At 40.6% G+C, this 24,139-nt stretch overlaps 1 protein-coding gene across 4 annotated transcripts in view; it reads left to right on the forward strand.

The window, feature by feature from the left end:
• The window catches only part of LOC145437644 (histone-lysine N-methyltransferase SETDB1-like), a 39,553-nt gene extending 23,263 nt beyond the window's left edge, over positions 1 to 16,290 (forward strand). For 2 of the 4 annotated variants that reach the window (XM_080314925.1, XM_080314926.1), the window contains 13 exons: positions 985 to 1,136; positions 2,133 to 2,299; positions 3,175 to 3,257; positions 5,705 to 5,811; positions 6,378 to 6,435; positions 8,425 to 8,508; positions 9,979 to 10,018; positions 10,621 to 10,689; positions 13,293 to 13,389; positions 13,589 to 13,664; positions 13,734 to 13,789; positions 15,054 to 15,212; positions 16,067 to 16,290. In XM_080314925.1, coding sequence (XP_080171051.1) covers positions 985 to 1,136; positions 2,133 to 2,299; positions 3,175 to 3,257; positions 5,705 to 5,811; positions 6,378 to 6,435; positions 8,425 to 8,508; positions 9,979 to 10,018; positions 10,621 to 10,689; positions 13,293 to 13,389; positions 13,589 to 13,664; positions 13,734 to 13,789; positions 15,054 to 15,212; positions 16,067 to 16,184 — 1,266 coding nt within the window. In that variant the 3' untranslated portion in view covers positions 16,185 to 16,290. The remainder of the gene's footprint in view (positions 1 to 984; positions 1,137 to 2,132; positions 2,300 to 3,174; positions 3,258 to 5,704; positions 5,812 to 6,377; positions 6,436 to 8,424; positions 8,509 to 9,978; positions 10,019 to 10,620; positions 10,690 to 13,292; positions 13,390 to 13,588; positions 13,665 to 13,733; positions 13,790 to 15,053; positions 15,213 to 16,066) is intronic. The other 2 variants (XM_080314927.1, XM_080314928.1) reach the window with 2 other exon arrangements.
• Positions 16,291 to 24,139: the final 7,849 nt, after the last annotated feature.

The following is a 24,139-nucleotide window of genomic DNA, read 5'->3' on the forward strand; positions in this document are numbered from 1 at the left end:
GAATTATAGCTGCACAGATTTTTACAAATTTGATTAGAATGTGAACTATGAGTACACAGTTTTTTTTTCCAAATTAGATTAGAATCAGAATTATAGCCCACATTTTTTTACAGATTATAGTGGAATTAGAAATAGCCTATAGCTACAGTTTTTTTCCAAATTAGATTAGAATCAGAATTATAGCCCACATTTTTTACAGATTATAGTGGAATTAGAAATATATCTACATATTTAATTCCAAATTAGATTAGAATTAGAATTATTACTACACATTTTTACCAAATCAGATTAGAATTATAGCGCACAGCTCATTACAGATACGGTTGGAATTACAATTATAGCTACACAGATTTTTACGAATTAGATTCGAATTAGAATTATGAGTACACAATATTTTTTCAAATTAGATTAGAATTTGTATTTTAGCTACACAGCTTTTTCCAAATTAGATTAGCATTATAAGTACACAGTATTTTCCAGGTTAGATTAAAATTATTAGTACAGATTTTTCGAAAATTGAATTCGATTAGAATTATAAGTAGCCTACACAGTATTCTCCAAATCAGATTAGAATTATAGCTCGCGGTTTATTACAGATTAGGCCGGAATTAGAATTATAGCTACAGTTTATTTTCAGATTAGATTAGAATTAAAATTATAAGCACACGGTATCTTTCAAAGTAGATTAGAATTCACGAAAACTTGGAGATTGGACCGAGTTCAGTCCGTATCAAATCAGAGAATGGCAAATGTCTGTACTGGAGAATTGGCTCGTTTCTGGCTATACAGCTCTGATTTATCATGTCCAGAAAACCGGGAATTAGATTTCAATCAATCATTTCTCGAAAGATTTAAATTCGATTACTGACAGTTCGGTCTAACAAAAGAACTGGTTTCCCAAGTCCGCTACGGCCATGCTGTGACATCACGGAAATTGGTATAATGGGATCTAATTTTTATCGCATGATCCGGGTTTTGTAACAGGTCTGTTGCGACTGCCCCGACAATTGCCGGGACAGGTCGAAATGTCCCTGCCAGCAGCTCACTGTCACCGCGACCACCTGCTGCAAGGGAGGGAGGATGAAGTGCGACGCGGGTTACGTCTATAAACGATTGCACAGCTTTTTACAGACCGGGTATGTGTTTGTTAAGCTCTATCGCGCTTGGATTTAGCGGATGGCAAATGAGCAGGACTCTGCACAATATGGCTGTAAAACATAAACTTTTTTTAAAACTTTACCAGCTACTTGATAAAATTGTTGGGTTACCTAAAAAGATGCTGCTCACCGATTTTGGCTCAATTCTAACCAGTAGAAGCGAAGATATTGTAGTAGAAAATTTGAGATTTATTTAATAATAATAGATATGCGAATTATTCAAATTTTACCGCAAATTGTTGTAAACTACTCGCTTTTCAAAGCCCACAACTAGAACTAAAACTAAACTAAAAAAAATAATGTCAAGTTCCCTAAAAGAACGCTGCAAAACAAATTTGGCTCAATTCCAATAAGTAGAAGGAGCCGCAAAGCCAATTGGAATAAAAAATTTTCAAATTTCACCGTCAACCCCTCGAAATTGTTGATTTGTCTAAAAGAACGATGCATAACAATTTCTGCTCACTTTCAATCAGAAGAGGCAAAGTTATTGCAGCTGAAACCTGTGGATTTGCAAAAATGGCATTGACGGCGGGAAATCCCAGCTAATTATTGATGAAAAACTCTAATAACTTTGCTTCTACGGGTCGGAATTGCGTCGCGTTTGTTTTTCATCGTTTCCGTAGACAACTCGACAATTTCATGGGGTTGACAGTAGAATTTGAAAATTTTGATATCATTGTTTTTATCGTAAATTCAACAATTTCAATCTGTTCTGCTGCGGTTTCTACTGGTTGGAATTGGGCTAAATTTGTTATGCAACTTTTTCATGCAGTGAATCCCCAGAACTAGAACTACTGAATTTTCAAAATCTGCAACAAAAGCTAGAACTGGAACCCACTCCATTTTCAAAATCTGTAACTGGAACTGTCCGAAAAAAACGTTAGTTAGTTAATCGTCAACTAACTAAATGAGCTGTTGGACTAAGTCTGACTCTCATAACGTGAAGTTGAATTCCCTCTGTTACGCCGAATTCAGGATCTACGAATGCAGCCCTCGGTGCAAATGCAACAGCCGTTGTCCGAACAGAGTGGTGCAGCACGGCCTGCAGTGCAGACTTCAGTTGTTCAAGACCCACAAGAAAGGCTGGGGCATCAGATGCCTGGACGACATTGCGAAAGGCACATTTGTATGCATATACACAGGTTTGTAATAGAACATGATTCGATTATTTAGTCTGCCGATTACAACACTGCATACATTACTTATGTATCTGTGGTTATTAGTTTCTGAAGACTTTGCGAATATTCATTGCTTTAAAGACTGTTTTTTTGGTAATAAAACCTGACTAGTGGTCGAATTTTTCGATTTTGTGAAGTGAATTAGAGTTTTTGGGAAATGGCAGCCGTTTAAAGGCTGGTATACCGATGAATGATTGTCATCCATGCAGAAATCAGGGTTGTAACCAAGTCACAAGGCTCCAGGTCACAAGTCGATCTCATTTTTATAGTTTTGACACGAGTCAAGTCGAGTCATTTTCAATTCACCACCGAGTCCAAGTCAGTGATCAGAGGGTCAGGTCCGAGTCATAGTATTATGACTCGATTCCGAGTCCAAGTCATTGTGTTGACTGCTTAGTTTCCTGTTAAAGTCTTGTTAACCCACTTTTTATAACTCTGTTAGTTGATGTCAAATGGTTCTCATTTATAATTTAATAATTTTCCTTGCTTTTAGCAGTTTATGATCGCATTTTCAATTACCAGTACCGATAGACGAAGTCCCAATAGTGTGGTAACTTTACTATTTTTCAAAATTACCCCAAAATGGCGGTCTTGGCTGTCTGAGTTTCGAATCATATGACTTGGTTCGAGTCATTTCTGAGTTTTGCGAAAATGAGTCGAGTCATCAGAAAATCGTGAGCCAACCCTGGCAGAAATGTGTTCTGTTAATATAACGTAGCAACGGAAGATGGCTATCGAGCTTGATTTCCAATGGAGCACTATCAATGTGGCTTTCGTAGAATGTATTGCTTACTGCGCGCATTCAACGGCCGTCATTCCATACGACGGTTCTGTTCCAGGTAAAATTCAAAATGAAGAACAGGCCAACAAAGAGGGTCTCGCCAACGGGGATGAATATCTTGCCGAACTTGATCACATCGAGGTGAGTGTCAAAATTATCTCTTTCAAGCGCGAGATCTTTCGCTTTCAGGTCAAAAAATTGTCTCCCCAATCATTAGTGGTAACTGTGCGCGGTTAAATTCGGATTTGGAAACACGGTTGCTCTACCAATCAATCCTGTGATACGGTGGTCCTAAAACTTTTCTAGATGCGCCCCCCTTGATGATAGTGAAATATTTCGCACCCCCAATATCAAAAGAGCGACAATTTTTTCGCAATTCCAACGCATAGTTTGACGGCGTGGAAGGATATGAGTGACTGATGAAAGAATTATCACTAGGGCGTTTTTTTCTAACCTAAAAAATGAAAATTTTGACCTAAAAAATCAAAATTTTGACTTTTTTTGACCTAAACAAACTGCATTTTGACCTAATTTTGACCTAACGAATGCAAATTAGGTGTTTTTCACGCATAGTGTTGAAATTGTACCACTTATCTTCATTTCTGGTTGGAACCGACTGTCCTAACGAAGTAGTTTGGCCTGAAAAAACGTTATTGGCTTAGAAACAGGCAATTTTTTACATGAAAAAAACAATATTTTAACGGAATCTGGCCCTATGAAGAATTCCAGTGCTTACAATACGTATTAATGGTAGAAATAATTTAAAAAAATTGTAGTACAACGAGAGATACTTTCCTACATTCTTGGGTATAAAGTGCATGTCTGTACTTAGAATATTGCCAAGGCCGTTCAACAGCAGCAGTTGCTGGCTGGCAACACTCAAGTTGTGCGTACACTGCTGGTGACAAACCGTGTTGCTTCATTCTGACAATGTTGTCTACATCACAATTTTTCATCATGCGCTTCCTAATATAAGAATGATGCAATGCCCAAGAAGTCTTTCTTCAGTTAGGATATTGCGGTACGTCACAATGAGCAGACAATTAGCCGTTTACAACGGTAGGCCTGTTTACAACGGTAGGCCTGTAAAGTAGGCTACAAGCTGTAAAATATCAAATGATCAGGCGCGTAGCCAGAGGGGGGGTTTCGGGGGTCGAAACCCACTCCTTTAGAAACGCGAAACCCCCTCCTTTAACGCGAAACCTCGCCCTATTTAAATGAACGCTCTGACGCTAATACTCGGTTGCAATTCAATAAGTCGTATTATCAGTATTACGCGCGGCCAATTAACGAAAGGCGTGTTGCTAATTGGCCGTCCTTGCGCATTGCACTGCACAATGTAACGCGACACGATCTCCCGCTGAGATGACTGCAAAATCAGGTCATTCATTGTCGTGCATTCGATAATCAGTACTAGCCTGATTTACCGCGTCTCCAACAAGCCTAATTCCGCTGGCTTGAATAATCACATCTGCAATAGGCCCTGTGCGCACGATATCGTCACTGACCTTTACAATCACATCTGCATTGGCTTGGAGTGCACGATATCTTCGCTGGCCTACACAATCGCATCTGCAATAGAACTAGTACTAAAGATATCGCTAGCCTAACTACCGCTTCTTGGGCATACGATGCTTTGGCTCCTATTTCTCGATGGCTTGGATAAAATGCTATTAAGTATATGCTGATTAGCGATTGTGATTAAAGAGTGACATCTCGTAACCGAATGACATCGAATGTCCGCAATCATGTTCGACGCGTGCGCACATGCGTAATTGATTTCCACTAGTCTTCAGTTATAGTCCTGTAGGCTTGAGCTATAAAAAGAGGTAAGGTTTGAACCACCTGAAATCGGCGTCATTATAGCACGGATAAAGACTCGTACATTTTTACTTGCGCAAATCTCGATGCTACGTAAGACACAAGACGCATTGATGAGCGGGCGTATTTAATTGTTGGACACGCGCGGATTTAATTGTTCGACGCGTTGATAAGCGCGCGCGTATTCAAATGTTCGACGCGTGCGTATTTCATTGTTCACGACAGATCAGGGAGTCGCTAATTAACGGCACTTCCGGACTCGTCAACAAGCTTATCATACGCCTATAATCGCGAACACGGGGATGTTGTATAATCGTTATTTGCGCATCGCATGTACTTAACCCTAATGAATCGATGCTACATTACTAAATTCGAAAAAAATCGAACCCCCCCTCTTTTATTTCAAACCCCTCCCTTATTTTTCGGCTGGCTACACGCCTGCAAATGATAAGTTCACTGTCAGTGCAAAATCTACGATATTAACGAAATGCAGACAGCAAAAAAAAATTTGACTTTATGAACAATTTTGACAAATTTTGACCTAACGCTACAATTTTGACAAAATTTTGACAAAAAAAACGCCCTAATTATCACATATAAATTCCAGATTATACGCAAAGCAACAATTACCTGAATGGGTCAAAAATAATCATAATACGACGTAACGCAATTGCGGATATTGCCGTCTGGGTGTTTCATCATATGCATCATATGCAAGCCCGGTGTAGCGTTCAATTTGATGTAATCTACTCTTCTTTCGATGCCAGGTGGCCGAACGCTATAAAGATAACGACGACGCTGCCAGTTCTAGCGGATACAGCGAGGTCGATTTTGAAGAGGATAACAAAAAGGACAGGAATGTCAAATCGAAAAGGTAATAACAAATATAAAACAATAAACATTGATATAAAAAAAAATTGAAAAATATTGTCCTGTGATTCACCGATGGAGATCGTGAAAATATAGCCGAGCCAGGGTTGTAACCGAGTCGCAAGTCAACCTCACTTTGATAGTATTGACTCGAGTCAAGTCGAGTCATTTTCAATTCACCGCCGAGTCAAGTCCGAGTCCAAGTCATTGTGTTGACTGCTCAGTTTTGAGCTGAAGTCTTGTCAACCCAATATTTATCACTCAGTTTGGTGATATCGAATGATTTGCATGTATAATATTCTAATTTTCCTCACATTTAGCGGTTTCTGGTCGCATTTTCAAGCACCAGTACCGATAGACGAAATCCCAATAGTGCGGTTACTTTACTATTCGAAACTACAATCTGAGTGTCGAGTCAATACACAGATTGACTCGAGTCGGGTCATTTCCGCATTTCGAGAAAATGACTCGAGTCAAGTCGAGTCGTCGGAAAATCGTGACTCGAGTCATTACAACCCTGGACATATGTAATCTGCTTTCGATGATTAGTAATTTTCTGCCCCGCCGCAGTGACGATTCGGGCGCGGAAACCACGGACAGCGAATCCGAGGAGGACGAACGGCCCCAGGTGAGTTCCGGACAGTTTCGTTGACGGCTTTGTGTCGCGAGTGCTTTTTGCACGGTGTGGAAATGCATGCTCGACGGTAGCGCTATTTGCTGGGTGTGTAGACTCTTTAATAGGAGATATCCGTATTATAAGTGAGGATGGGCTGAGATATGATTCTTTCCTGTATGGAAATTACTTGCCCCTTGCTAGTTATAGTTGATTTATCAATGAGAATTGTAGTCTCGATAGTATTTTCCAAGGTGGTAGCTTTGAAACCCCGATTATCTCTATCGCAGCACGACGCACGTTTGCGGAAATGATATATCTGTGACGTCATGATCAACCGTACAAACGACTACATAGGCTATAATTCAAGTTCCACATCACATGAAAAATGATATGTCAAAAAAGTCAAAATTTTATCAAAATTGTAGCGTTAGGGCAAAAACTTGTCAAAATCGTTTACAAAGTCAACATTTTTTTGCAACCCGCATTTCGTTTGTATCGTAGATGTTTGCACTGTCGGTGAACTTATCATTTGACATTTTACAGCCTGTAGCCTAATTTATAGGCCTACCGTTGTAGGCGGCCCATCGTCTGCTCATTGTGAATCATAAACATTCAAATGAAACAAATAGGTTGACATGGTGTCATGCTCAACGTACCGCAATATCCTAACTGAGGCAAGACTGCGCGGGCATTGGTTCTTGTATCAAGAAGCGTATGATGAAAAATTGTGATGTAGACAACATTGTCAGAATGAATCTCCATTCTTGTCAAGCTACTTAGTAAGGACAGACGCTTTCTGCCCGAGAATGTAGGAAAGTATCTTTCGTTTTACTACAACAAACTTTAATTATTTCTACCATAATGCGCGATGTAGCTACTGGAATCCTTCATAGCTTCAGATTTCGTTAAAATGAAGTATTTTCATGTAAAAATTTGTCAGTTTTCAAGTTAAAAAGTAGTACAATTCTAACATGTGCGAAAACACCTCGTTTACATACACGAGGACAAAATTTTGTCAAAATTGAATTTTTAAGGTCGAAAAATGTCAAAATTATCCGCCCTATTGATCACAACTTCGCAGATATGTCGTAGCTTTGAACTACGTGGAAAATAGTATCGAAATTCATATGATTCTCGTTGATGAATGAACTCTTTTGGGCGAGGATCGTAAAATTCAATACTTGAAAAAATTGTCTTTCACTACACGCCTCGAATCATTGTTCCCAACCCTACTAGTTATCACGCACCGATGCGTTTCTTTCGTTTCTGGCGCTTTTCGCTTTGGGCAACACCGCCCCGGTTCCGACATTGCGCAAACGGTTTCTTTCGGTCTGTTTCAGCTGATTGCGGCTTGTGCTGTGCTTGTGTGATATTCCTGAAATATGTTATTTTTATTCTCGAATATATATTTGATGCACTCGGAAAACGGACGCGAGTCTTGGCGATGGTATTAAGCCAAGTCTTGATCATCTAGGATATTGGCATACTGCACTGCTAATTTTGGTGTTACAATCACAATATCGATATGTTGATGATAATGAACCGTTGATCGAGCTATTTGTTGATTTTTAATTATTGATTGACTAATTCATTAATAGACTAATCCTTCTTGCCTGCGTTGCCTGTGTGCGTCTTCGGCGGGGTTTGATCGATAGTTATCATCCTATCTATGGGGAAATTGCAGAGCAACAGCGAAATAGCAAAATTACAATGGAAATATTGTAAATCAACGAATGATTGCTGTCACTTAAATTTTACGCACTCATGTGTGCCTGCATGGGATTTTGTGAATGACGTTCGCTGGTAAGAATTGTGTTGCAATCTATTTTTTTGGACATGTGAAACAAAGTCTGAATTTTGTCAAAATTGTAGCGGCAGGTCAAAAAATTGTCGAAATTGTTCACAAAGTCGAAATTTGTTTGCACTGTCGGCGCCTATTTTATCGATATCGACACAAGTAGTTAGGACGTCTGTTTGAATGTTTGTGTCCTTGGTTTTTAGCAGCACGTTACCGTGACTCTGAAAAGAGATTCCGAGTCTAGATGGACTGTGGAGCCAAAAGCCGGGCACTATGTCGCCTCGGAGGTATCGCATTAACCATTTCTTACTTAGTTTTTCCTCTATGATATCGATTTGAATTACGCTACGCTAGCCTAGTGATTGCATGCGCATAGTTTTGCTGCCTTTCTTTGTACAAGGCTTTCTGTTGCGTTTCAGAATTTCTCGGTTAATTCTTATTTCAGTGTATTTTGGTTGTGGTGTATGTTTCGCATTTTCGTTTGAAAATTCCCTGTGCTGAGTAAGCCGACTGTTCAAAGAGAACTTTTATTCCTGAATCTTGCTGGCTAGGTGATTAAATCGTGAGGTTGCCTTAAAAACGCCGTACACCAAATTTGAGTTCATTCCAGCCGATAATCGCGGATTTTTTACAGTTTAAATATTTTGAATTAACCCAAATATGCAAAAAAAATGTTTTGAATTTTTCTGTAAACAGATGAAATTGTTACACTGTCTTCAAAAACGATGCAAAACAAATTTGACTCAATTCCAACCCGTAGAAGAGGAATTATTCGAGTTTTTCTTTCATAATTCTGGGAATATCTTGATCGGTGGATAATCCAAGAATTATCATCGAAAAACTCAAATAACTCCGCTTCTACGGGTTGGAATTGAGTCAAATTTGTTTTGCATCGTTTTTGAAGACAGCGCGACAATTTCATGGAGTTTACAGAAAAATTATTTTTGCATTTTTGGGTAAATTCAAAATTTTCAAACTGTAAGAAATACGAGATGACCGGTTGGAATGAATTGAAATTTGGTGTGCGGCGTTTTTAAGCAGCCCTATTGCACAAACTGACGGGTTTTCAGAATGCGCAACTAGAACTTGTGGCTTTTCAAAACTCGCAACCGGACCCAGAACTAACGACCTTTAAAATTCCACCACTAACTAACTAAAACACGACTAATTGACAACTGATAATACAGATTACGGGAATGCAAACAGGCTGAGAAATTTCACAATTAATTCCTCTCTAACGAGAGTGATTTTTGCCACATGACCTCAGCCTGTACAATGGTGTCAAAATTTGTCTTTTGGGTATTGATCCATGGATATTTCGATGTTGTGTATCTTGAGAGTCTTTGTGGACAAGATTTTGTAAGAAACGAAACTTTATGGCATGATTATTGTTCGTTATTCAGTAGAATCGCAATTTCTTCAGCACGTGGAGCAGATATGGATATAATTGCATTGTGTTCCCGAATAAGTGAAGTTTTGAAGTAGTGCTTGCTGTAATTCATTAACGGAGCTAGAATGTAATTTATGTGCAGCTTGGCAATGGGAGGGTCAACGTTTTTCTTGGTACATGGAGGTTGCGCAGTTTCTCTGAACCCTCTGACTGCAATTTTTAAGCCTACAATATAATATTCCGAAGTTGGTCGTAGATCGTATGTAATGGAAGCAACTTTAAATTTAGTGTTCTTTGAAATAAGGGGTGGCGTTGTTCTAAGAAATTTCTTTCGTAAGTTTAACAGAGTATATCATTTCCTCTGCAGGCGGACAAAAACAATGTGAAGTGTGGAGATGTGAAAAAAAGTAAGGCTTTGTCCTAATTTGCGTCGTACTTTGAGGCCCCAGGCCTAGCTATAGATATAGTTTGGTCGATTTGATATGATTCTCCCAGGTTTGACGAGGTTCCGAGTCACAAGCCAATCTCGCTTGTATAGTTTTGACTTCAAGTCGGGTCATATTCAATTCACCGCCAAGTCAAGTCCAAGTCAGCTAGCAGTGGATCGAGTCCGAGTCATGGTGTTTTGACTCGTGTCAAGTCGAGTCATATTCGATCCGCCGTAGAGTCAAGTCCAACTCAGCTAGTAGCGGATCGAGTTTGAGTCATAGTGTTTTGACTCGAGTCGAGTCATTTTACGCATTTTAAAAAATCACCAGAGAGAAGTCGAGTCGCTAAAAAATCGTGACTCGAGTCATGAGTCGAGTCATTACAACTTTGATTGAGACGTCAATGAAGTAGAAGTACTTTGTTACTGACTACCTCTGAGTAGAAGTACTCTAACGACTGTAATCACGCGAGGGAGAACCGCGCGTAGGCAAAATCTACATCAGTGGTAAGAAAAAGCATAATTACTCTGTTACTGGCCGCCGAACTTCTTACATATCGCCGGCGCTTTTTTCTTTTGCAGACTTCACTAACGGCAGGAAAAGGTCAAAGTGCTCGGACCATTCCGATTCGGATCACGAATCGCGCGCGAGTGAGTAGGCTACGCCATTATGCGTGTGTGTGGGGTTTTATGTTCCCGCTACGTGTCAACCTTTGCCTCGTTTTCGTTTGTTATTATTTCGTCCGTTGATCTCGTTCTGGCTTACGGCGTTTTGACAGCAGCATTTTATGATTTACTTGTATTTTAACGTTTATATCCGTCGTAGCATAATAGCCCCTTTTCGTTCAAGACGAAATAGGCTCTAAATGTGATGTTGCCTCGAATTGAAGATAAAATCGGGGAATAATTTCGGACGTAGCCGTTTTCTACAGAAAGCCGCCGTAATGGAACTGCAGCTAAAAGAATAATTCAACTATCCCCATTGCATGCCAGTCGAGCTATTTGTGCAACTGGTGTGCAATGGGGATCGTTGTAATATTCCTTTAGCCGCGGATCATTTACGGCAGGGGTTCCCGAACTTTTTATGGACGAGACCTCAAATTTCGATTTCGAAATGTGTCTCGACCCCGCCTCTCAATTTGGCGTGCTGATTACCACGTGTTGATTTACTTGCGTCCTGTGAATTTATTATATTGTTAACGTCTAGAGCTCTACCGGGCATTTGTTATTTTCCCGTTCTATTGGTTTCAATGGTCCCGACACTTGAATCTTGATAATAATGGCCAGACACCGACCTTGCGGTATAGTAGGTGGCGCTTTGAAATGACTCTTCGACTGATCTGATACCTTGTTTGCCGGGTTCGCATTAGTTTTTCCATTCTATTTTGATATATGAACTAACATAGGGTTACCACGCGTCCTCTTTTTTAAAGTGTCCTCGAAGGACGCCCAAATGTCCTCTTACGGTGAATTTCTGAAGGAAAATTTTTTTCCCCCATTTTATCTTTAATTTGAGACCATGTCATATTTAGAGGGCGGTGTCCCTTGGATATCAGCCTAGACAACCATTTGTATATCCATAGTGTCCAATATATGGTGTGTTGACGGCTCGCTGCATTTGGGTTACGTCATACTTTCCATTTGACCAAAGGGGGTTCCTCAACCTGGGGGGCGCGAGAAATTGACAAAGTCCGTATAAATTGTGACTAAACATGTGTTTCCCAACCATTCGGTTCGCTAGGTAGCTGCTGTTAATAGGTTGTGAACTGCGCTGCCTAAGACAGTCCTAGATACAGTATAGGTTGCCCGGTTTCGCCCTCAATTAGGCTATAAATCAACACAATTATATTCATTTCCAAAACTGATCAAATTTAGCATGGCAGGACAGAACGACGCCGTGCTCTCTGTGGTCACTACCAGCATCAGGATTAGTCTCAGCGCAACCTACCTTGAAATTAATTGATGTCCTGTTCCATGTTTTTTCGTTATTTTAAAACAAGTTTTGGGAAATTTGTCTGCAATGTAAAAGACTCAACAACTGGAATGCGGATTCAAAATTGGCGTAAGATATACCCTTATGTATACTATTAGATCAGGGGTAGGCAACCTGCGCCCAGATACGGCCGTAGAAGGGAGTTTGTGCGTCCTTTGACGCCTAATTCAATTAGTATGTGTTGGCGGCCGTATACATGCAAATTGCAATTACGAATTCACTCCCGAATTTTCGAGAGATTTTAATTAATCTTGAAATTTTCTTTGCGCTCCGCGCAATTCAACAAGACTTCATTTTTCGATTTTAATGCCGTAGCGCCCTTCTTAATCTGAGCCAGAATGGGAATCGTCAAGAAATAACAATTCATTCGCGGCTCTGAACGATTTTCGCGCTCCGCGCGACAATATGCACTCCCGGCATCTATTCATACCATTTCCACTCGCGATTTCGGGGCGTACAATAGGCTGTTGTGAAAAGTAGAATAGTCCGGAGTTCACCGGGAATGGATATGGACAGTTTACCATAGGTAGTTTGCGTCCAGATCGTTCATTGCGGCTATGCCCTGGAATGCGGCCTTGGGCTACATAAGTAATCGAAATGCGGCCAAGATTAGTAAAAAGGTTCGCCAGCTCTGTATTAGATGATGTGCTCATTTTGACATGGCGATAAATGCGAGGGGGGCCAGGGGGGCGCGATTTTTTTGACGATCGCCAAGGGGGGCGCGTGTCAAAAAAGGTTGCGAACCGCTGTTCTATACTGATTACGAAAATATGAATATGATTCTGTTCATGGTCCTGGAACCCCCCAAAATCAGCCTCTAATTTGCATTGTTATCGACTTTTGTCATTGTGACGCAGCAGGACTGTCTGGCTCTTCTCAGCTTCACTCGCGTTTTGTCAGACAGAATTGTTGCGTCGCAATGCCAAAACTGGATCACGATGCAAATTTCTAGGCTGATTTCGGGGGGGTTCCAGGACCATGAACAGAATAAAATTTATGTTTTCGTAATCGGTACAGCGGCAGCTTTCCATTGATACCGGTTTTATTGAATTTGACGCTCGGCAAGCCCGTCAAAAATGGCCGTATAGTTGCCTTTGGTCAAATGGAAAGCGTGACGTATCGCAAATGCAGTGAGACGTTCAGTCTCGCTGTGTCCACACCATATAGGACACTATGGCATATCAGTGGGTTTACCTCGAATGGTCTGTTACTTTTTCTTTTCTTGGCTGTTACGTTTTTTATTATAATTTTACGCCGACAGCGATCCGCAAGAGCGTACCACCTCCGAAACAACAAGACGAAGACGAGCTCAACTACACCACCGATACCGATTCAGACTCCAGCACGCACGACAACAGGTGAGCCATTGCGGATTCTTCTGACCTCTTGAGGAGTCTCTCGGAGGCAGAATTTAACGTAGATAAAAGTTTTTGAAGATTCGTTAATTCTAACTTCACTCTAATCTGGGAAAAAAATGTGCCGCTACGGTTTTAGTTCTATTCGAATTTGAGGAAAATAAAAATTTTCTAGTCCGAACTATTGGCTTTGTATTAATAGACCGCAGACCGCAGGACCGCCGTCTCAAAGGCGACACGACACCTCGTCTCAAAACATCCGTCTCAATTCTTCATATGTAAGTCGAGATGGGCCGCAACTTTTTTTTTTGCAATATATATATATATATATATTTCTATGTTACCAGGCCAATTCGTACGACAACGCTAACGACGATGAGACCAGCATCAGCCAGACCAGGAAGTAAGACGTCTTTTCGTTGTATTAAAACGGTGCACGGGGTAATCGCGGTAATGACTGGACTCAAGTCGCGATTTTTCGTTGACTCAACTTGACTTCAGTCATTTTATTGAAATGGAAAATGACTCGAGACATTCCATATGAATTGAATTTTTAGGGGGATAAATAAGTTTTGTCCATTTGCAGTACTCACTCAAGTGGTGTGATTTTAGACTAATTCTACAGTTTTCAGTGTTTTCGTCAAAATCAGGTTCATAATATTTTTCTTGCTGCATTTGAATACAGAATATCGTCACATTCCCGAATTCCCGCGACTGTTCACTAGGGCGATTCATTTTTTTTGACGTTGCTAAAAAAGTCAAATTTTGTCAAAATTGTTGCGTCAGGTCATAAAATTGTAAAAATTGTTTGTAAATTCATAAAATTTTTGCAACCTGCATTTCGTTTGTATCGTAGATATTTGCATTGTCGGTGAATTTGTCATTTGACCTTTTACATCTTTAGCATACCGTTGTAGACTGCCCACAGTCTTGCTCATTGGGAATCAGATATAGTCAAATGAAACAAATGGGTTGACATGGTGTTATGGTCAACGTACCGCAATATCCTAACTGAAGCAAGACTGCGTGGGCATTGGTTCTTATATCAAGAAGCACATGATGAAAAATTGTGATGTAGACATTGTCAAATTGAAGCAATACGGTTTGTCACCAGCAGTGCACTGCACAACTTGAGTTATGCCAGCCGACAACCGCTGCTGTTGAACGTTCCTCCATTCTTGGCAACCTACAGATACTTTCTACCAGAGAATGTAGGAAAGTATCTTTCGTTGTAGTAGGCTACAACAAATTTGAATTATTTCCACTATAACGAGTGATGTAACTACTGGAATTATTTATAGGTCCAGATTTCGTGAAAATAAAAGTTTTTTCATGTAAAAATTTGTCAGTTTTCAAGTCGAACCTGAGTTTTTTCAGGCCAAACTGCGTCGAAAGACACAGTTGCAATCGGAAATGAAGATAATTAGTACAATTCTAGCGTTATGTGGGAAAACGCCTAATTTACATTATTACATACATGCGGGGAATTTGTTTTTGAAATTGAAGTTTTTTAACGTAGAAAAATGTCAAAATTTTTATTTTATAGGTCAAAATGTTTCGTTTTTTGGTCCAAAAAATATCGCCCTACTGATCACTAGTGGATATCGGTACTTTGATATGCAATATATAATATGGAGTGTTGACATTAAATTTGGCGGTCCTCGCAGGTATTTCGGCACCGCCGACACGTTCGTGATCGACGCCAAGCAGATCGGAAACCTGGGTCGTTATCTGAATCACTCTTGCTCGCCCAATTTGCTGGTGCAAAACGTTTTCATCGACACGCACGACTTGAGATTTCCGTGGGTGGCCTTCTTCGCTAACTCGTAAGTCTCTGATTAACTTGTTTTTCCGGCGATTCGGAAGATTCGCATGTTTCAGAGCTTCGCTAATTTCAGAGCGTTTTTTGCAGCGTTTGTAATCTGACTTGATAAATTTCACGCGAGGTGAACGGACTTTTGTTGGGGCCCTTTATAGCTCAGATAATTTGACGTATGACGTAACAATCCCGTGTGGAATATGACGCCACAGCTCAGAAGCAAGTGCACAGCTACAGTGAGAATGTCAATGTTCAATAGGGCTCTTCAAAAATGACTTTTTCCTCAAATCGTACTGGCTACTTGATAAAATTGTTGGGCTACCTAATTTAAGCCTACACACCAAATTTGGTTCAATTCCAACCAGTGGAAGCATTGCTACAGGAGAAGAAAGTTTCTATTTATTATATAAAAATAAATAACAAAAAATTTGAAAATTTCCTGTTCACCCCATGAAAGTGTTAGGTTGTCTATAGAAACGATGCTCACCAAATTTGGTTCAATTCCAACCAGTGGAAGCGGATTTATTGCCGTCGAAAAATTCGGATTTGAATAAAATAGTATTTACGGTGGGCACCACTACAAGAAAATAATTAAAGAATTTATTTTTAGATACAATAAATAGAAACTTTCTTCTGTAGCAATGCGGCTACTGGTTGGAATTGAACCAAATTTGGCGTGTAGGCTTAAATTAGGTAACCTTACAATTTTATCAAGTAGCCAGTACGATTTGTGAAAAAAAGTCATTTATGAAAAGCCCTAATGTTCAACTGCGACATTGTGATTGTATAGGTGTTTTGCACCATATTGTGGTAGAATCTGTTTTCAACCCTAATGTGGTACAAATCCGCCTGATTTTGCAGAACAATACGCGCCGGCACCGAGCTGACGTGGGACTACAACTACGAGATCGGCAGCGTGGAGGGCCGCGAGATTATCTGCTACTGCGGGGCGACCAAGTGCCGCAAGCGCCTGCTGTAGTCGGGCCCGACTGTGTTGTTTTGCTTTTGTTGTCATTGTTTTTTACGCTTGCCCCGTTTTTACTTCGTTATGCTTGAAACACTGCCTGTTGTCGAGTTGCTTTTTACCCGTTGGTGTCTTTTGTGCGTTCAGGCGTGGGAGGGGTTTTAGGAAGAGACTCTCGAGAGGTGCAAAACCTCAATTTACAATTAAATAGTATATTCGTATTGAAGTGCATGTCCGAATATTTTCGGTGGACGGACATTCGTCAGGGGTAATCGTCAGCAACTAGTTGTGAACATTGTGTATCGACTCACAATCCTGATTTAAACAAATTGTTTTGAAACACTGATTGTTTTAAATGCAACCCTACCTAGAATACTCCTGGTTAACTGGCTATATAGTTGCACTTGAGTAGAAAATAATGAGGTTACTTATGTACTTCAGCAGATGAGCATCAAGGATGGCCAATGACCACCTCTGGAATTGGTTAAGTATATCCATGGGCGAACCAAGATAATTCCGGAACGGGCTAAGATTTTCAGCAGTGTAGTGATGCCACGATTTGGTGCCCTTCAGCACACAGTGTATCACATCACCTGCTAACCCGGGCCTTGGTCAGAATTTTTTGCGGGACCACCAGTGCTGCCAGACTTGGAAAATCCGTTCGACGTTTTCTTTTGAAAGACAGTAACAACTTAGGTCGAGTGGGAAGCGAGTAGCGATGTGTGCCAATCGATACGAATGGTTCTCGAGTCTCGGCTCTGCCATGTTTCGGAGGTTTACCTGTGTCCCTCATCGCTGACGTCACTATGCGTATATACAGCACTGGTTCCCAACCTTATTGGATGTCGGAGCCGCATCTCAAACTTCAGAGTACTTACGGAGTCGCATGAAAACACTCGAGTAGGCTAGGCTACTAAGAATAGGCTTACCATATTTTGGAAATCTAAAAAGAGGACACTTTTCAGAAATTTGAGTCTTGCAAAACTGGAGTAGAATTCTCAAAAACCGGTGTATTTTTCCCACTTTGTGACCGGTTGACTAAAAAAAAGAAAAAAAAAGGTCATCTCTGCACGTTCAGAGCTCATAATACCGTTTTTTTCTCCGCATTGCTAGGTGGATGACTAAAAAAAAAGGTCATCTTTTCGCTCAGAGCTAAAATCACCCTTTTTCACTCCGAAATACCCGCCGGAGCTTCAGTTCTGTGCTAATTTGCGGCATATCACTCGCAATTTGCTCTAAATCTGACCTAAATTTTCGAAAAACAGGACAAAATCTCAAAAAAGAGGACAAAAGGGCGTCCTCCGAGGACACTTTCGAAAAAGTCAAAAAAGAGGACAAATCCTCTTAAAAGAGGACGTATGGTAAGCCTAAGAACGAAAAATTAGAAGGTATCTAGCCTACCTGCTTGATCTCATCATCCAGCTAATTCAAAAGCATGCACAATTGCACATGCACTTCTATCGATTCTATATCGGATATTCTAGCATTGATAGACGCAGATTAGCGAATGCTATAGGCAGGGTTGCCATCGACATGGACCCAAAAATAAGGACAGTCGAAAAATTAGATTAGCATGAAAAAGCGTTTTTGTGCATATTTTGTATTTATACGACCCGTGGCATATCACATTCCATACTTTTCACCAGAAACGATCTGCTCCAGCAACTCTTTGATATTAGAAAGTGCTTCACGGATCTCACGACAGCTCAGGTCTAGGTTTACCTTTACTGAGGACCGAAACAGCACTTCGTCAGCCCACCCCTCTAGGGTGACAAACCAAACTTCTTCACCTCGTTAGAGGCGTCAACCAAGATGGAAAAAGGCCGTACATCCAGTTTAGACAAAATCATTTTTGAGCGTCTGGAGCAAAAACTCCAGTAACTTATTTGCAATGTTGGAATCGCGGAATGTTGCTTTGAACAATTGCGATGTGCAATCGTTGGAGAGGAATGATTGCTGGTGTTTGAAAGTATGGAATGCCCAGGTACTATGTACCCTCAGCAGCAGCTGCCTTGTAGTCTGTGGTCGTTGGTGCTGACCGGCTTGTGGAAAAATTATTCATCGACTGGCTCAAATTAACCATCATGGCACACTTTTTTGTGTTTTCGGGTATCAATGTGAGTTGAAATAGCGGTCTTTCCTATGGCCTCCAAGTTAATGTCGCAATTGCAGATGTTGCTATGTGCGAAACACTCGCCCTTCAAGCTTCGTTAGAAACCTTTGAATTCTCTCTCATAATCGTCACGAAAAACGTTTTTACGTCTGTTCATTTAAACTAATCAGATTTAGCCTTATTTGCAGCTAAAACTATATGCGCAAGTGCAATATAATTGAGAAAAATTTATCAATGATTTACAGCTTTACTACTTTCTAACCAATGTGTCGACTGCACTGCGCCTTTTTTCACTACGCAATAAATGCTGCCTTCCACACAGCTTGAGCTTATTCTGCTGTAGACCAAACAGCAGGAACCTGGTACTGCTGTTTACTGCTAAAATGACGTCCGTTGCGGTAGCTTGGTACAGACGAAACTGCTATACCACCAATCACTGCCCTAGCTAACTCACCACTGCCCTAGCTATCTCACCACTTAAAAGTCAAATCTTGTGGTGTGCACGTCACGAGAGTTCCTTTCATTTATGATGTCATAAAATATAGACGAAAAAGCATAATTCTAGAATATTATGCAACACAGATACCAGAGGAAAGCGATCGAAGTTCTGTAGCAGTTGAAAATAAGACAAAATAAGGACGCAAGTCGAAAATAAGGACATTTCTTAGAAACAAGGACAGTTGAGTTTTATAAGACGTGACCCTTCAAAATAAGGACAAATCTTAGAAATAAGGACGGTATGGCAACCCTGGCTATAGGCCTACCATATTTTGGAGAACTAAGAAGAGGACACTTTTTCAGAAATTTGAGACTTGCAAAACCGGAGAAGAATTATCAAAAACCGCACAATTTTTCCCACTTCGTAATCGGTTGACTAAAAAAAAGGTCATCTTTTCCGCTCAGAGCTCAAAATACCGTTTTTCTTTCCGCATTGCCAGGTGGATGACTAAAAAAAGGGTCATTTTTCCGTCCAGAGCTAAAATCACCGTTTTTCACACTCTGAAATAACCGCCGGAGCGTCACATCTGTGCTAATTTACGGCATATCACTCGCAATTTGCTCTAAACCTGACCTAAATTTTCAAAAAAGAGGACAAAAGGGCGTCCTCCGAGGACACTTTCATAAAAGTCAAAAAAGAGGACAAATCCTCTTAAAAGAGGACGTATGGTAACCCTACTATACATTGAAATAAACTGAAATGCATATCATGAAGGCAGCATACAATTATGTCGCTATGAGATAGCTTCACTTCATGCATTCCAGCACTTGCACAAGTTTGCGGGGGTTATACGTTGAGTAGGGGAGACCGGGGACAATTGTAACACTTTTTGTATTTTCCAACATTACCGTACGTGTCTTTCTCGTGGAAATTTCACTTCCAAAGTTTTATATAAAGAAGCCAACAACTCGATAGTTGATATAAAAACTAAATTGGAACTCAATCAACAATGAATCATGGAAATTTTGGGTCGCAAAAATTGCTGCTCAAATGTTACAATCGCCCCGTACCCAGGGGCAATTGTACCACCCTTGCGGGGCAATTGTAACAGTGTTATTTATAACTAAACACAAACGAAATGAACAACGAAAACGGAAGCACAAATTGTAATATTGCATAAAACTAAAGGAAGAGACGTTTGAACGCTTCCAGGCTGCGCCCCATCGCATTTATGGCATCTGAATGTAATATCACCCTTCGTTTCTTGTTCAAGCTTAAAGTGTACAGGAGACACATTCATTCCATCATCTCCCTACACATATTCGGCCTCTTCTACCAAGGTTCTGTTGTTCCGCGTCCATAATGGGCTGGCCATTTGGTCACCTGCGAAGGTGCGAAACCGACCTGGCTAACAAATCTTGGTTGAATGGGCCGATGATAGTATAGCAAAACGAGGACGCAAAATTGTGTGGCGTCAAAGCTATAATGACATTCTTCTGTGCTGTACAAAATTAAAATAAATTGTTCACATCAAATATCAAAATGTAAGTGGGCCATGATCAAAGTCGGAGGACGAGAATTCAGTCATGACCACTGAAGTTCAACACCAAAAGTCGATCAACACGAGAAAGGGTGGTTGAATCACGAAAATAACCGAACCGCCAGATTCACATCACGACTATTGTATGGCCGTTTCGACAGATGATCATGTTAGAATTGGTATCGCAAGGTAGTATCTGTTCCGGTGAGCTTCTGGCTGTTGCAAGATTATTCCGCAGTAGATGAATGGTAATACCAACATATGAACACAGACATTCAGAATTGATAACATATTGTAACGGGGCAAAAGTAACAGAGTGTTACGATTGCCCCTGACACGCTCGACCATGATTAGAGTCTCAGTATGCTACCTTTCCAGCGATGCAAGTCCTATTCTTTCTATCATCACGGTAGACTATAGTACAGAGGTCTCAAACTCAAATGTGATCGCGGGCCAATTTCCTACTTTTTGATGGCGCCGCGGGCCGCAGCACCAATAATAGGAAAATACAATATATTTGCGAGTATAGGCCTTATTTGACGGGACCTTGCAGACTGACATTCCACACGCATTTTGAAAATGTGATTTACTATAGTGAATTCACGCCTGGCACGAAAAAAATAACATTTTGAAATATTTGAAAATTTTTTTGCTGTATATTTAGTTGTAGATACCATGCGAGAGTACAAATGCATCAGGATATCGTAAAAGCTGTCGCGTTAAAATTTTACAGTTAGCGGAAATTTGACGTGTCACAATTATAGGTAGAATATTTTAGAATTTTACAACTAGGCCTATTTATCTCATATCAGAGCATTGGAGCAGTACAGCCTAATACGGGTTTCGGGCATACTCCTGAAGGCTATTGATCATGTGACTACCTAAGTCAAATCAAATCAGCGTTAGATTTACCTTCGAATATTGAACAGATCTATAACCACTTGAATATAATGATTACTGTGCCAGAGCAATAGAAATGTCCAATCGCCGAAGGATTATTTGATCTTCCACTGCGTGGTAACTTTCGAAAATAGATGTAACAGTGAAGTTATATGAGTAGTTCCAGGCTTCTGGAGTAGTTTTGGGGCGACTTTCCAGTTTTCAAATTAAAAAAAAAAAAGATATTTGGGAGTTAAATATTGTCGAATACTTCGAAATCCAAAATACCGTCGCGGGCCGCACAAAATGGTCTCGCGGGGCACATGCGGCCCGCGGGCCGCGTGTTTGAGACCTCTGCTATAGTACCATTGCTTCAGCTACATATATTACGTTGTAACTACGTGAGGTGCTATTCGTCTAGACAAATTATTCCAGACCATGAAAACTTTACTCAAGGGTCAAAAATTTCGTTTTTTGCAAATTATTCCGGGGTTTCGCATCGTAGCTCAACATAACTCCAGGTATAATAGGAGAGATAACTACTGCATGCGCACTTAAAATATCAAGCTGATTTCTCCATCCTACTAGCGGTGAGGTCGATTGTTACATTTGCCCCTAGTTACATTTGTCCCCGGTCTCCCCTACTATTGGATTTATTGCAATTCATACTTGACTAAGAGCCGTTATTATAATGTTAGTAAAGGTTCTCGACCAGTAAAACTCAGACCTTGTCTGACGGGTTTGACATGTGTTTGACGCTAGTCTGCAAGAATTCTCTTTCCCGGTTTTCAGAAGCGGCCTTTGACGGCCTTACACATAACCAGCCCTAATTTTAGCATTCATATACATAAATTGACTATAACAATTCATAGAAACAGACAACAACTGTCGTCTATTGTAATTTTGTGGCATAGTTAGAGGTCAATCAGAGGCGCAAGAAGGCTACCTGGGAGCCGCACGCAGCTCTGAAAGCCGCGGTTGGGAACCACTGGTATATACAGTGTCGAACGAAAAGCCCATATGGATCAAATAGAGTCGATTTTCGAAAATCGGCAGCAAAAGACATGGAAAAGAGTGCGACGGAGAGATAGATAGAAAGAGATGATGAATGTAGTCCATAACGGTAGTGCCTCACCCGTTGTCACAATGAATGAAAGAAAATTTTGAAACCCTCAATGATTATAATCCCAATAATTATGGGTGTTTTCTATCGATATTCATGAATAACTCAATTTACCACCCAAAATCAGGGAATTCCCATATTTACTGTTCAAAAATACAGCGCGGAAGGAGCGTGATAGCGCAATTCATCATAAGCAGCTCCGAAATGATAATAACTGCTATTAATAGCGCTGATTCCGAAAATCTCTAAACATTTTTAGAACCTAGAGCACCTGAACCTCCTCGAAATGTGAAATTGGGCTTTGTTACGTTGGCCGCGGAGAAAACAATGACCATATTCACACCCAAGGGGTGTTACACGAAAATAGAACCTATCTCAGAAATACCGTATATCGCGGTTTTAAATCCTACGCGCCTATACGTGCATAGGCTACCTTCCTACGTTTCTATGTGCAAGCATAATTTGGATTAAAATGTTGTATTGGATTTATAAGTCCGAGGCATGTCTTGGTTTAATGCACCACTCGGTGTATATACAGGGCCGTAACAGCACTTCATTAGTCCCCCAAAAACGTTGGTCTTGGGCCCCCCATAAGGTGATAAACCGGACTTATAGGGAGCTTAGCCCAGGGTTGTAACAAAGTCACAAGGCTCCGAGTCACAAGTCAATCTCAGTTTTATAGTTTTGACTCGAGTCAAGTCGAGTCATTTCTAATTCATCACCGAGTCAAGTCCGAGTCCAAGTCACCGAGCAGAGGGTCGAGTCCGAGTCATGGTATTATGACTCGAGTCGAGTCCAAGTCATTTTGTTGACTTCCCAGTTTCCAGTTAAAGGCTTGTTAAATCCGCCTTTTATAACTCTGTTTGGTGATATCGAATGGTTCGCATTTATAATATACTAATTTTGGTCATTTTAGCAGTTTCTGGGCGCGTTTTCAAGTACCAGTACCAATAGACGAAATCCCAATAGTTTGATTACTTTACTATTCCTCGAAATTACAATGAAACGTCGGCCTTGGCCGTCTGAGTCTCGAGTCATATGACTTGGTTCGAGTCATGCGCAATGACTCGAGTTCAAGTCGAGTCAATACTCAAAATGACTCGAGTCGAGTCGAGTCATTTCCGTATTTTGAGAAAATGACTCGAGTCAAGTCGAGTCATCTAAAAAATGTGACTCGAGTCGGACTCGAGTCGAGTCATGACTCGAGTCATTACAACCCTGGCTTAGCCCACCATACCCCGCTCAGGCTATACGCTACCGCTTTAGTTATCATCTACATTGAGCTCCGTTTGGTTAGTCAGCTTTTCACGCCTGAACGCGCGAAGCGCATGAAATTTCTATAATTAATGACTGAATGGGTCAATATGGTCGGAAATTGCATATATATTGCTATCAATTTTATCCTCTTTCTGCTCACGTAATCTGATTTACCGGGTAGAGCTGAGTGGGGTGTGTTAGAAAAGGTATAAGACCCCTCAATAATAATTAAAATTAAAATCACACGATTTCAAATTGGTATTTCTTCACTGGCATATAATTTTTCCCTGCGGGATGGTATTTATTGTCTCGTGAAGTTCAGATTGCCAAGACAGGAACATTCGGGGCCATGTATTTAGGCGCCTATGGACAATTAAACCTGTATTTTGTATATATATAACGAAGTTTTCGGTCAGCATAACGGAAGTTCTTTTCGACCAAGGTTTTTTCGCTGTCGAGCGTTCTGGCACACTTGTTGGAGTCGCATGTTTCATGGCATAAAACTTTATGTCTTGGTGCGTCGTGGCGCGATATTGGCCAATGCCGATTTTGCCCATTTCTATAAATCTTGCGTATTTTTTTTCTTGAGTGAAGAGTACCCAATAATCAAGATATTCGG

The sequence above is a fragment of the Botryllus schlosseri genome, chromosome 4 (assembly GCF_051294905.1).
Source record: "Botryllus schlosseri isolate E-star chromosome 4, Bs_hap1, whole genome shotgun sequence".
NCBI classification, from domain to species: domain Eukaryota; kingdom Metazoa; phylum Chordata; class Ascidiacea; order Stolidobranchia; family Styelidae; genus Botryllus; species Botryllus schlosseri.